Here is a 12,222-nt window from a genome sequence, read left to right as displayed (position 1 = left end):
CAGCCCTCACTCACCTGTTCATCACCACGTAATCAACCAGACATATCATACCAGCCCTCACTCACCTGTTCATTTTGGGTAATCAACCAGACATATCATACCAGCCCTCACTCACCTGTTCATCACCACGTAATCAACCAGACATATCATACCAGCCCTCACTCACCTGCACATCACCACGTAATCAACCAGACATATCATACCAGCCATCACTCACCTGCACATCACCACGTAATCAACCAGACGTATCATACCAGCCCTCACGCACCTGCACATCACCACGTAATCAACCAGACATATCATACCAGCACTCACTCACCTGTTCATCACCACGTCATCAACCAGACATATCATACCAGCCCTCACTCACCTGTTCATCTATTCCTCATCAGTTTTTCAAATATAATTAAGCCGTGATGTCGAGGGGGGATGCAGACCCCGATGAGTCTTCTGTTGTTCCATAATGTAAGCCTGAACTACAGTGCCTTCGGAAAGTATCCAGATCACTTGATTTTTTCCACGTGTGTTTAGGTTCCAGCCTTATTCTGAAGTGGATTAAATAAAAACATATCCTCAGCGATCTACACACAATACCCCATAATGACATCACAATACCCCATAATGACATCACAATACCCCATAATGACATCACAATACCCCATAATGACAAAGCAAAAACAGGTTTTTAGAAATATTTGCAAATATATTACAAATAAAAACAGAAATACCTTATCTACATAAGTATTCAGACCCTTTGTTATGAGACTCAAAATTGAGCTCAGGTGCATCCTGTTTCCATTGATCATCCTTGAGATGTTTCTACAACGTGATTGGAGTCCACCTGTGGTAAATTCATTTGGTTGGACATGATTTGGAAAGGCACACACCTGTCTATATAAGGTCCCACAGTTGACAGTGCATGTCAGAGCAAAAAGCAAGCCATGAGGTCGAAGGAATTATCCATAGAGCTCCAAGAGAGGATTTTCCCTTACTGCCACAATGGCTTGCATATTATTATGCATGTACTGTATATATCCCATTCCTCCAGCCAAAGTACATGTAGGCCTCTGAAAATATGAGCTAATCAGCCATTCTATTCAGCATTATATTATACACTGAAGAGTGTGAAGTTAAAATCAATGTGTTGCATTGAGTAGAACCCCCCCCCCATACTCGGTATCGTGATACTTGGCTTGGTATCGTATTATTAGTACAATGTTGGTATCATGACAGACAACACTAGTGGGAACCAAAGAAAGAGTGGGGGGAGAATAGGAGAGACACTGAGTGCAACAGACAGAGAAAGGGGGGGATCAGAGTCTGGACAGAGGAGGACAACAAGTGCAACAGGGGAAGTGAGGGAAAGAGAAAGAGAGGGGGCAACACAGCAACACAATTAGACCCAACCAAATCATGAGAAGACTAAAATAGAATTACTTGACAAAAATCATTAACAAAAAAACAGAGCAAACTAGAATGCTATTTGGCCCTAAACAGAGAGTACACATCGGCACCTGACCACTGTGACTGACCCAAACTTAAGGAAAGATTTGACTATGTACAGATTCAGTGAGCACAGCCTTGCTATTGAGAAAGGCCGTAGAAGGCAGACCTGGCTCTCAAGAGAAGACAGGCTATGTGCACACTGCCCACAAAATGAGGTGGAAACTGAGCTGCACTTCCTATCCTCCTGCCAAATGTATGACCATATTAGAGACACATATTTCCTTCAGGTTACACAGATCCACAAAGAATTAGAAAACAAACCCATTTGTGTTAAACTCCCATATCTACTGGATGAAATACCACAGTGCGCCATCACATTGGCAAGATTTGTGACCTGTTACCACAAGAAAAGGGCAACCAGTGAAGAACAAACATCATTGTAAATACAACCCATATTTATGTTTATTTATTTTTCCTTTTGCACTTGATATGACATTTGTAATGTCTATTATTTTTGGAACTTTTGGGGGTGTAATGTTTACTGTTCATTTTTTATGTTTATTTCACTTTTGTTTATTATCTAGTTCACTTGCTTTGGCAATGTTAACATATGTTTCCCATGCCAATAAAGCCCTTGAATTTAATTGACAGGGGGGGAATGAGGGCTTGATAGGGTGGGCGAACAAGTGCAACAGGGAAAGAGAGAGAGAGAGACAGAGAATAAATGAGAGTAAATGAGTGAGTGAGTGAGTAAGCGAGTGAAAGAAAGAGACCCATTGATAAAAGTTTGGGGGGTAGTGGGTGGAGGAGGAGAAGGGCAGCTGGGAAGCAGGGCACAGAACTGAACACAACATAGATGGCTGAACAAAGACCTCCACAGGCCCATACAGCCTCACACACAGCCTCCAAGCCTGGCTCTATAGTGCCTGATCAAACACATCATCCAGGAAGTGAGCCAGGACCCGAGACAGGGCAAAACCAAACACACACAGAGCCATAACACAGAGCACACAGAGCCATAACACAGAGCACACAGAGCATAACACAGAGCACACAGAGCCATAACACAGAGCACACAGAGCCATAACACAGAGCACACAGAGCCATAACACAGAGCACACAGAGCCATAACACAGAGCACACAGAGCCATAACACAGAGCCATAAGAGCACAGAGCCATAACACAGAGCACACAGAGCCATAACACAGAGCACACAGAGCCATAACACAGAGCACACAGAGCCATAACACAGAGCACACAGAGCCATAACACAGAGCACACAGAGCCATAACACAGAGCACACAGAGCCATAACACAGAGCACACAGCTTTTAACAGCACAAGTGTTCCAGCAGGACCATTAGACAGGAGGACCAAACCAAGAGGCAAAGCCAACCAAACACACCATAGTCCTAAGAGCAACCGGAACCCATGCATCAAAAATATCTCTAGGTGCATTAAAAATACAGTATTACTGAATACTGATGATTCTGCCCTAATGGAGGTACAGTAATCAGACACAACCCAACAAAGCTCAGTGCTTTCAGGGCCCCATCACACCTCCCCACTGTACTGCTGGGTGTTTCAGCCAAAGTCAACCTCCCCCTCACCTCCCCTCTCTCCAAACAAGATAAGAGTTATCACTGCACTGCCAACTATGTAGACTGTCTAATCACCTCAAAACGGTGTGAAGTGAACAGAGTAGGGGAAAATATTTAGTCAGTTAAACACTACGACCAAACCCTTTCCTGAAAGGCATTCTTGTTATGGACAAGTTTATTATACCTGATTATCATTATGAAATTATTAAAACAACTTCTAAAGTATATAAGTGAGTGGGAAAGCTTAAGAACAATAGATCTAAAGAGTGAAGTCATTGCAATTCCCAGACTGTAGAAGAGACAACAAAAAAAGCAAGATGGATGGAGAGAGAACCCTTTTCAGAGAGAATCCTGTTTAGTCTCATGAGAACGACTGTAAAGCTTTTAGTCCAGTGATGTGTTTTAGTCATAAATAAACATAAAGCTGTGTACTTGCTGATTGACAAGCACCTTCGTGGTGTACAGTAGGTTGTATATAAGATGATCTCACACACAAGCACACACACGGCGTGCCACTTTTGCGATAGAACAGGCCTGAATTCTTCAGGGTGTCGGAGACGTTCCACAGGGATGTTGGTTCATCCCGACGCGATGGCATCACGCTGTTGTTGCAGAATGGATGGCGGTACATTCATGTGAACAGCCCGTTCCATCTCATCTCAAACATGCTCTATTGGGTTGAGGTCTGGGGACTGACCAGGCCGGTCAAGTCAACTGAACTCACTGTCATGTTCCAGGCAATGTTTTTCCACTCCTCAATTGTCCAGTGTTGGTGACAGTGTGCCCACTGTCTTATTTTTAGCTGATAGGTGTGTAACCTGGTGTGGTCGTCTGCTGCAATAGCCCATCCGTGACAATGGTCAATGAGTTGTGTCTTCCGAGATGCCGTTCTGCACACCACTGTTGTACTGCGCCGTTATTTCTCTGCTTGTGGCCCACCTGTTAGATTGCACGATTCTTGCCGTTCTCCTTTGACTTCTCTCATCAAATCAAATCAAATGTATTTATATAGCCCTTCGTACATCAGCTGATATCTCAAAGTGCTGTACGGAAACCCAGCCTAAAACCCCAAACAGCGAGCAACGAGCTCTTTTATTCCACACGACGGCCCTTGACTGGATATGTTTTGTTTGTCGCACCACTCTCTGTAAAACCTAATCACTGTCATGCGTGAAAAGCCCCGGAGGGCGGGCGTTTCTGAGATACTGGATACGGCTTGTCTGGCACCGACGATCATACCACGCTCAAAGTTGCTTAGGTCACTTGATTTGCCCATTCTAACGTTCAATCGAACAGTAACTGAATGCCTTGATGCCTGTCTGCCTGCTTTATATAGCAAGCCATGGCCACATGACTCACTGTCTGTAGGGTAAAGGGGAAAGGTGTACCTAATAAACTGTCTGGTGAGTGTATAGCACACACACACAAGCAGAAACACACTGTAACTGTAGGAGGGATGACTGCCACTTTTAAGATGAGAGGAGTGTAAAACACACACACTGCTGTGAGAGAGAGTGCATGCCGCCAAGCCTTTTCCTCCGAGGCAGCGCTGGAATGAATCGTCTGAATTTACAGTCGGACTAATCTCAACAAGTGGGCTCTCTCACCATACATATCCCTCCACACACACACACACACACACACACACACACACACACACACACACACACACACACACACACACACACACACACACACACACACACACACACACACACACACACACACACACACACACACACAGAGAGTCTAAAACTGTGACTGATAACCCTCCCACATGGCTCGGCTAGTAAATAACAGCAGTGGGTAAAACTGACAGGGACACTGTGGCACCTCGTTCCCCTCAGCTACAGCGGCTGATTTAATAGGCCAGAGAGCAGAGAGAACCAATAAACTGGCAAAAACTCTTAGATTGATCTCACCATGACCACTGCATCACACACAGATGAGAGAATGCTGGAGGAGAAACATTAGTCTTGGTGGGGATAGAATTTCACTGTTAGTCTACACCCGTTGTGACACTGTGACAATGAACCAACCAGAATACAACAGCCAGCCAGGCTCTGACCGAGCAGCTTGTGCCAAAACCAGACCACATTCACACAACATGGCACTATGATCAATACAGTTTGTCCATCAGAGTATTCTTAACAAAGGCCACATGCAGGGTTGTATGCCCATTGTAACAATGGCCTTGTCACAGCGACCACCAGCTAGTCACAGACCTGACACTGCAAATTTCACACATTGAATGCATTCCAAATGGCATCCTATTCCCTAGTAGTACACCACCACCTATGGGCCCTGGTCAAAAGTAGTGGACTAAATAGGGAACAGGGTGCCATTTGGGACAAAAACACATTGATTAGCCTTAGCCACATGGACAAAAGAGACACACATCTGTCTCAGTCTGTACTGTAGCTGTATTGAGGAGATGGTCTGTACTGTAGCTGTATTGAGGAGATGGTCTGTACTGTAGCTGTATTGAGGAGATGGTCTGTACTGTAGCTGTATTGAGGAGATGGTCTGTACTGTAGCTGTATTGAGGAGATGGTCTGTACTGTAGCTGTATTGAGGAGATGGTCTGTACTGTAGCTGTATTGAGGAGACGGTCTGTACTGTAGCTGTATTGAGGAGATGGTCTGTACTGTAGCTGTATTGGGGAGATGGTCTGTACTGTAGCTGAATTAAGGAGATGGTCTGTACTGTAGCTGGTACTGTAGCTGTATTGAGGAGATGGTCTGTACTGTAGCTGTATTGAGGAGATGGTCTGTACTGTAGCTGTATTGAGGAGATGGTCTGTACTGTAGCTGTATTGAGGAGATGGTCTGTACTGTAGCTGTATTGAGGAGATGGTCTGTACTGTAGCTGTATTGAGGAGATGGTCTGTACTGTAGCTGTATTGAGGAGATGGTCTGTACTGTAGCTGTATTGAGGAGATGGTCTGTACTGTAGCTGTATTGAGGAGATGGTCTGTACTGTAGCTGTATTGAGGAGATGGTCTGTACTGTAGCTGTATTGAGGAGATGGTCTGTACTGTAGCTGTATTGAGGAGATGGTCTGTACTGTAGCTGTATTGAGGAGATGGTCTGTACTGTAGCTGTATTGAGGAGATGGTCTGTACTGTAGCTGTATTGAGGAGATGGTCTGTACTGTAGCTGTATTGAGGAGATGGTCTGTACTGTAGCTGTATTGAGGAGATGGTCTGTACTGTAGCTGTATTGAGGAGATGGTCTGTACTGTAGCTGTATTGAGGAGATGGTCTGTACTGTAGCTGTGAGGAGATAGCTGTATGGAGAGATGGTCTGTACTGTAGCTGTATTGAGGAGATGGTCTGTACTGTAGCTGTATGGTGTAGCTGTATTGAGGAGACTGTAGCTGTATTGAGGAGATGGTCTGTACTGTAGCTGTATTGAGGAGATGGTCTGTACTGTAGCTGTATTGAGGAGATGGTCTGTACTGTAGCTGTATTGAGGAGATGGTCTGTACTGTAGCTGTATTGAGGAGATGGTCTGTACTGTAGCTGTATTGAGGAGATGGTCTGTACTGTAGCTGTATGGAGGAGATGGTCTGTACTGTAGCTGTATTGAGGAGATGGTCTGTACTGTAGCTGTATTGAGGAGATGGTCTGTACTGTAGCTGTATTGAGGAGATGGTCTGTACTGTAGCTGTATTGAGGAGATGGTCTGTACTGTAGCTGTATTGAGGAGATGGTCTGTACTGTAGCTGTATTGAGGAGATGGTCTGTACTGTAGCTGTATGGAGGAGATGTGATGTATGTCCAGCCAACTGTCCTTACTGTAAGAGTAGCATATGGGCCACAGAGTTTATCACCTAGTAAAAAGAGGGGTTGAGGGAGTAGGGAGTAGGAGTAGTGGAAAGATAGGATAGAGGTCATTTAGAAGTGAGTGGACAGCAGTGGATAGCGATAAGTGCATATCTAAGATAAGATAAAGACTTCGTTTATAGGGAGGCTCCATTAGCAGACTGGGTCCTTTCAACTTTTCAACACAGCTAGATTACTATGAAGTTAAACACAGCTTGTCTAAATGTTGAATACATGTTGACTACTATGAGGCCTGGCGTGGGTCCTACTTAACATGTCAACATATGGACAGTTTGCAGAGCTCAGGCAGTGCACTGTAACAGAAAACTGTAAATTATACGCTAATTTGGGGTATTATCAACAGTAAAATACTCTGAAACGTTTTACTGCTGCATACTGAAAATTATGGTGCATTGTGGGAAATGTTGTGGGTGTGGAAAGAATTGCTGTAGTTCCAATGGTACTGGAATTTTTGGAGAGCCAAAAGCCTTTTGACCACTAGTGGGGGTGCATGCTATTGTTGTTTCTTGCTCATTAACATATTTTGAGGCGTGCCTTGTAAGAGGATATATTTGTTGCACTCATGAGTGAGAACGCCGTAACAACTTAACTTATAAGTGGTTATAGTGCCCCATAACTTGTGTAGGGGACAGATTGGCATAGCAGCAGGTCCTAACCCTTTCCTGCAATCAACGACCAAAGGTTCTCTCTTTGCCCTCATGGGTGAAATGTACAAAATTTAAAAAATTCTAAATTAGCTATATATATTTTTGATGTTCTATTCTGAACAGTTTCGTTAAATTTCAGTCTTCTGTGGTGTATATAAAGTATAATATTGGGATGAAAACTTAAAATGAAATACATTTGTAATAAAAATCTCTTAAATGGTTGAGCATTTTTGGGTCTGTTTTGCATTGTAGTCACTGCCAGTTTAGTAAACCTTTGTTAAGGCCTCTAGAAGTGATACAGAACACCAAATATTTATTAATGTACTGTAATGTGTAAACACTTTACCTAGCAGCCAACCTGTTCTCACCAGTCCCTTGTAATTACAGTAAAATACTGTAAAATACAAACCCCTGCCCTCAATGAACCCATTCATTCAATCATTAATTTATTCAGATTATGGTAGCATTTTTTTATATTTTTTTTTACAGTACAATATAATACATTTTACGGTGTGGTACTGGGTGTCATTACACAGTATTTGCTTTGATACTGTATGTATATTACAGTCAGTGTACTGTAATATGAAATACAGAATTGGACTTGCCACTGAGCTGCCTGTAAGCTACTGTCAAATTCATGTTTTTTAAATAAAAACCCCAGTGTGGTTCCCACCTTGAAGCATGGAGGAGGAGGTGTGATGGTGTGGGAGTGCTTTTTAGGTGACAGTCTGTGATTTATTTAGAATTCAATGCACACTTAACCAGCATGGCTCCCACAGCATTCTGCAGCGATATGCCATCTCATCTGGTTTGCGCTTAGTGGGACTATAATTAGTTTTTAAACAGGACAATGACCCAAAACACATCTAATTGACATGGTTTGAGATGAGTTGGACCACAGAGTGAAGGATAAGCGGCCAACAAGTGCTTAGCATACGTGGGAACTCCTTCAAGACTGTTGGAAAAGCATTCCAGGTGAAGCTGGTGGAGAGAATGCCAAGAGTGTGCAAAGCTGTCATCTAGGCAAAAGGTGGCTACTTTGAAGAATCTCAAATATAAAATATATTTGGATTTGTTTTTGGTTACTACATGATTCCATATGTGTTATTTCATAGTTTTGATGTCTTCACTGTTATTCTATAATGTAGAACATAATAAAAATAAAGAAAAACCCTGGAATGAGTAGGTGTGTCCGAACTTTTGACTAGTACTGCACCTTGGTGGTCAGGGTGTGTGGAGAGGAGTGAGGGTGGGGAACCCACTGGAAATACCCACATCCACATATCTCTACATCTCTTATCTACCATTCAACACTAACAGCAGCAGTAATGTAAACTTCCTCTGAACCCTGTCAGACACCATTTTAGTACTATGTAACAGGGCATGACAGAAAGGCCTAGTTCACCTTCCAAGGAGGTGTTTATGTATAGCATACTAGCTGACTATGAACCAATAAATAAGCATTTGTCACATTTTCCATTAGGTTCCACATGAGTCTCTTGTGATATGACATAAGACACAGTGCACGGTGTGGTTATGGGTGCACAGATTAGATTGAAATGCAGACCGCATTCAAGGGTGGGAGGGACATTGTTTTAAGACTGTCTGGTTTTGGGGTGATAGGTCCTTATCAGACTCTCCATGTCTCCTTGTGGACCATTAACAGGTCAGGAGGTCATGATGACCTGGGCATGTTCCAAACTGGCCTTACTCCTTCCTGATAAGAGTGCTTTTATCATGATGTCACTGGAACACTCTGATGTCAGAGGTGTGAGTTAAGGGCATCAGTGTGACAAGTGGGGTTCTATAATTCTAGGGTTGTGTCCCAGATGGCTCCCTATATAGTGCCCTACAAGACTCAAAACGAATGTATGTTTTTTTGGGCAGGGCTTCAATTCAAACCAATTCTATCACACACTTACAAGTAACTTGTGTGCTTGGCTATATGCATATTCAACTCTCATTCACTTTCTCTACTTACACAGCCAGCTAGGGCAGATTTCAGAGTAACTAATATCTGTAGGCTATATATTTAACACATCTGCATTAAAGGACAGCACTAGGCCCCCTACCAACCATTCACACATTGGAGTCCTACATATCAAACTAAAGATGTAGACTATAAAATGAACATTCCCATCATCTTCAATAATAAGGTGCACTCTGTAGGGAAACTCACCCACACATATTCTATAATTCACAGGATGTTACGTCTTTCTGTGGACTCACCATGCAGTTCATTAGGGATGCTCCTCTGGATGTATGACAGCGGCGACAGGTCGTCCATAGACCTCCGCAGGGACGCTATCTTCCCCTCGGCGGGCATGTGTATTTGGTTGTGGTCAGGACTACCGACACTGCCGGTGCTGGAGGTACTACTCCCGTCCCCGACGTCCCTAATGGTTCTGGTGCCCCCGTTCAGGTTGGTCAGGCTGGACTGGGAGTCTATAGAGCTCCGTGACCCGGCTCCGTTCCTCTCCTCCTCCAACATCAGAATGATCTCCTTCAGTTCCAGGTTCTCCCGCATCACAGAGCCCTGGTTGGCTTCCAGATCCTTCAGCTTCTGATGGTACACCCCGACATCCTTCCACATCGATCCGGCGGTGTAGCGGCCGAAGTGTTGCCACTCCCGAGACAGCGTCTTGCCCTTCTGCCTGTCGTCGTCCAGGAAACAGCAGAGCTCCCGGAGCTCGTGGTTGTCGTCCTGCAGCTTCTGGTTGATCTCCTTGAGGCTGCGGATCTCGTGAAGGTGGACCTGTAGTCTCCGGTTCACGTCTTTCATCATGTTCCCGTGCTCCACCATTAAGTTCATTTTCTCGTTATCCGTTCTCCGTAGCTTCCTGATGAGCTCATCTTTTCCGAGCCTAGAGAGCTCCTCGTCCGTGAGTTTGCTCAAGTCATCCAGCAACGGTCCGTCTGGGGCATTTCTGTCCATGTTCCCCTCCTGGTGTTGCGCTTCTACGTAGTTTCGATTGCACTCTAAAGTGTCTATAGGATGTCTAAACCGAGCCTAAATGGTGACTTTGTAAAGAAAATCAAATTCATGATAGATTAAGTTATTCCAATGCGACATGAAGGAAGGATAACGATGAATTCAACAGGCCAGGAATCTGTAGCCTAATAAAAACGCGTTGGAGCTAAGCAAGTGACCCAAATAGGCAGGCAAGTAAGCAGGTAGCAGCCGTACCGTAGATAGTCCCCTTGTCAAATTCAGCAAAATCGCAAAAAGCATATTTTCGTTTTCATTCCGATAAATGCTCTCAGAGTGGAGTTTGGAGAGACACCGTGACCGCTTTTACGCACCGGACAGACCGAGAGAGAAGTGGCTCTCTTTGGACATCGGATTCGCCGAATTACTTGAAAGGATCTCCCACAGCCTCGCTGATCCTCAGCAAGCACTGCATCAACTCGCAATGTAAGAGCTTTTGTGTCCACAGCGCAGGTTTGCTTTTAGCCAGGCAATATGCATTCAAAAGACAGAAATGTTCACGCTTACAAGCGCATACGAGCTCATAAAGCAATTCCTCCTTTACCAGCAAGGCCGACATGCACTAAAGTGACAGTATTCTGATCAAATGATGTCCTCAATCAAGGCAGCAAGGTTGGAATTCGCCCTCTGATCTCAGCATCCTGTCAGCTTCAAGCTTGACGCAACCAACTCAAAAAGATTGTTCGGGCGACCAATCAGGGACTAGTAGAAACCAGTAACCTAGTAGTTGGAGCAGGTAGATAAAAGTAGAGCCTTGTAGTTTGACTCCACTGTTCACTCTTCTTAAAGGGCCAGCTGGCAGATTTCACGAGGGGAACATCTCCCATTTGAGTTTCAGAAAGTAAACTGAAATGCATTTGTTCGTAAACAAAAAATGAGTGGGCCTATTTGGAATGCAAATAAATACGAGGCCATAGGCTACTGGCTAATGATAGAGGTATAACAGAGTAGCCTATGACTAACTTGGTATGATACTATGATATGTTATGGAATGTGACAAATACACATAGTATATTGTAGAACAATTATTAGCTATTGCTGTAGATAAAGATTTAGTGTTTTCTCATTATTTGCCTGTGAGTTTGATGCATAGTTATGCATAGTTATTATGCATATATGCATATATTCTTCCTCATTCACCCCAACTTAAATTACCACAAGAGTTGACTGTCAGGATTTTCAGGGGGGACAGGCCACTAAGAACTATAGGCCTATGACATTGATTTTAAAGCTTTAAAGCTTTAAAAAAATATATATATTTGTATCATATTTGTACTGTGTACTTGAGCTTGTGTCCTCAAAAGTGTCTACACCTCAGCAATTTATAAAACATTTGACCAGAAAGGTGAGATTTGAACCTTTATTGGAGTATGCAGCATTACTAGTTATTTTTTATGGTCCTCGTGATAAATCATTACTTTAGAGGATTATGTAGATTGCATTTTAGATTAGATTTAGTTCCTACATGTAAGAGGTTAATAGCTGATCATAAATATTATGACCAATAATAAAATAATGATACAATAATGTGAAAGTTTGATCGTTTACTAAAGTCTAACAAGTTGTGAGGCCATGGGTTGGGGCCACAAGAATATTGTGTGAACCGGTTGCCATCTAGTGGCAAAGACAACAGTGCACCCAAAAACTGCAACGATGTTGCAACAAGGCAGTTGCATAAATCTCTTATTCCAC

The 12,222-nt window shown here is 43.5% G+C and overlaps 1 protein-coding gene across 3 annotated transcripts in view; it reads right to left on the bottom strand.

The window, feature by feature from the left end:
* Positions 1 to 11,225, bottom strand: part of LOC124046656 (coiled-coil domain-containing protein 85C-A-like) — an 89,501-nt gene extending 78,276 nt beyond the window's left edge. For all 3 annotated transcript variants that reach the window (XM_046367279.1, XM_046367280.1, XM_046367281.1), the window contains exon 1: positions 9,771 to 11,225. In XM_046367279.1, coding sequence (XP_046223235.1) covers positions 9,771 to 10,476 — 706 coding nt within the window. In that variant the 5' untranslated portion in view covers positions 10,477 to 11,225. The remainder of the gene's footprint in view (positions 1 to 9,770) is intronic.
* Positions 11,226 to 12,222: the final 997 nt, after the last annotated feature.

This window comes from Oncorhynchus gorbuscha, linkage group LG10 (genome assembly GCF_021184085.1).
Source record: "Oncorhynchus gorbuscha isolate QuinsamMale2020 ecotype Even-year linkage group LG10, OgorEven_v1.0, whole genome shotgun sequence".
Lineage (NCBI taxonomy): Eukaryota > Metazoa > Chordata > Actinopteri > Salmoniformes > Salmonidae > Oncorhynchus > Oncorhynchus gorbuscha.
Note: the sequence above shows the minus strand (reverse complement) of the source record. Positions and strands in the feature narration are given on the sequence as shown.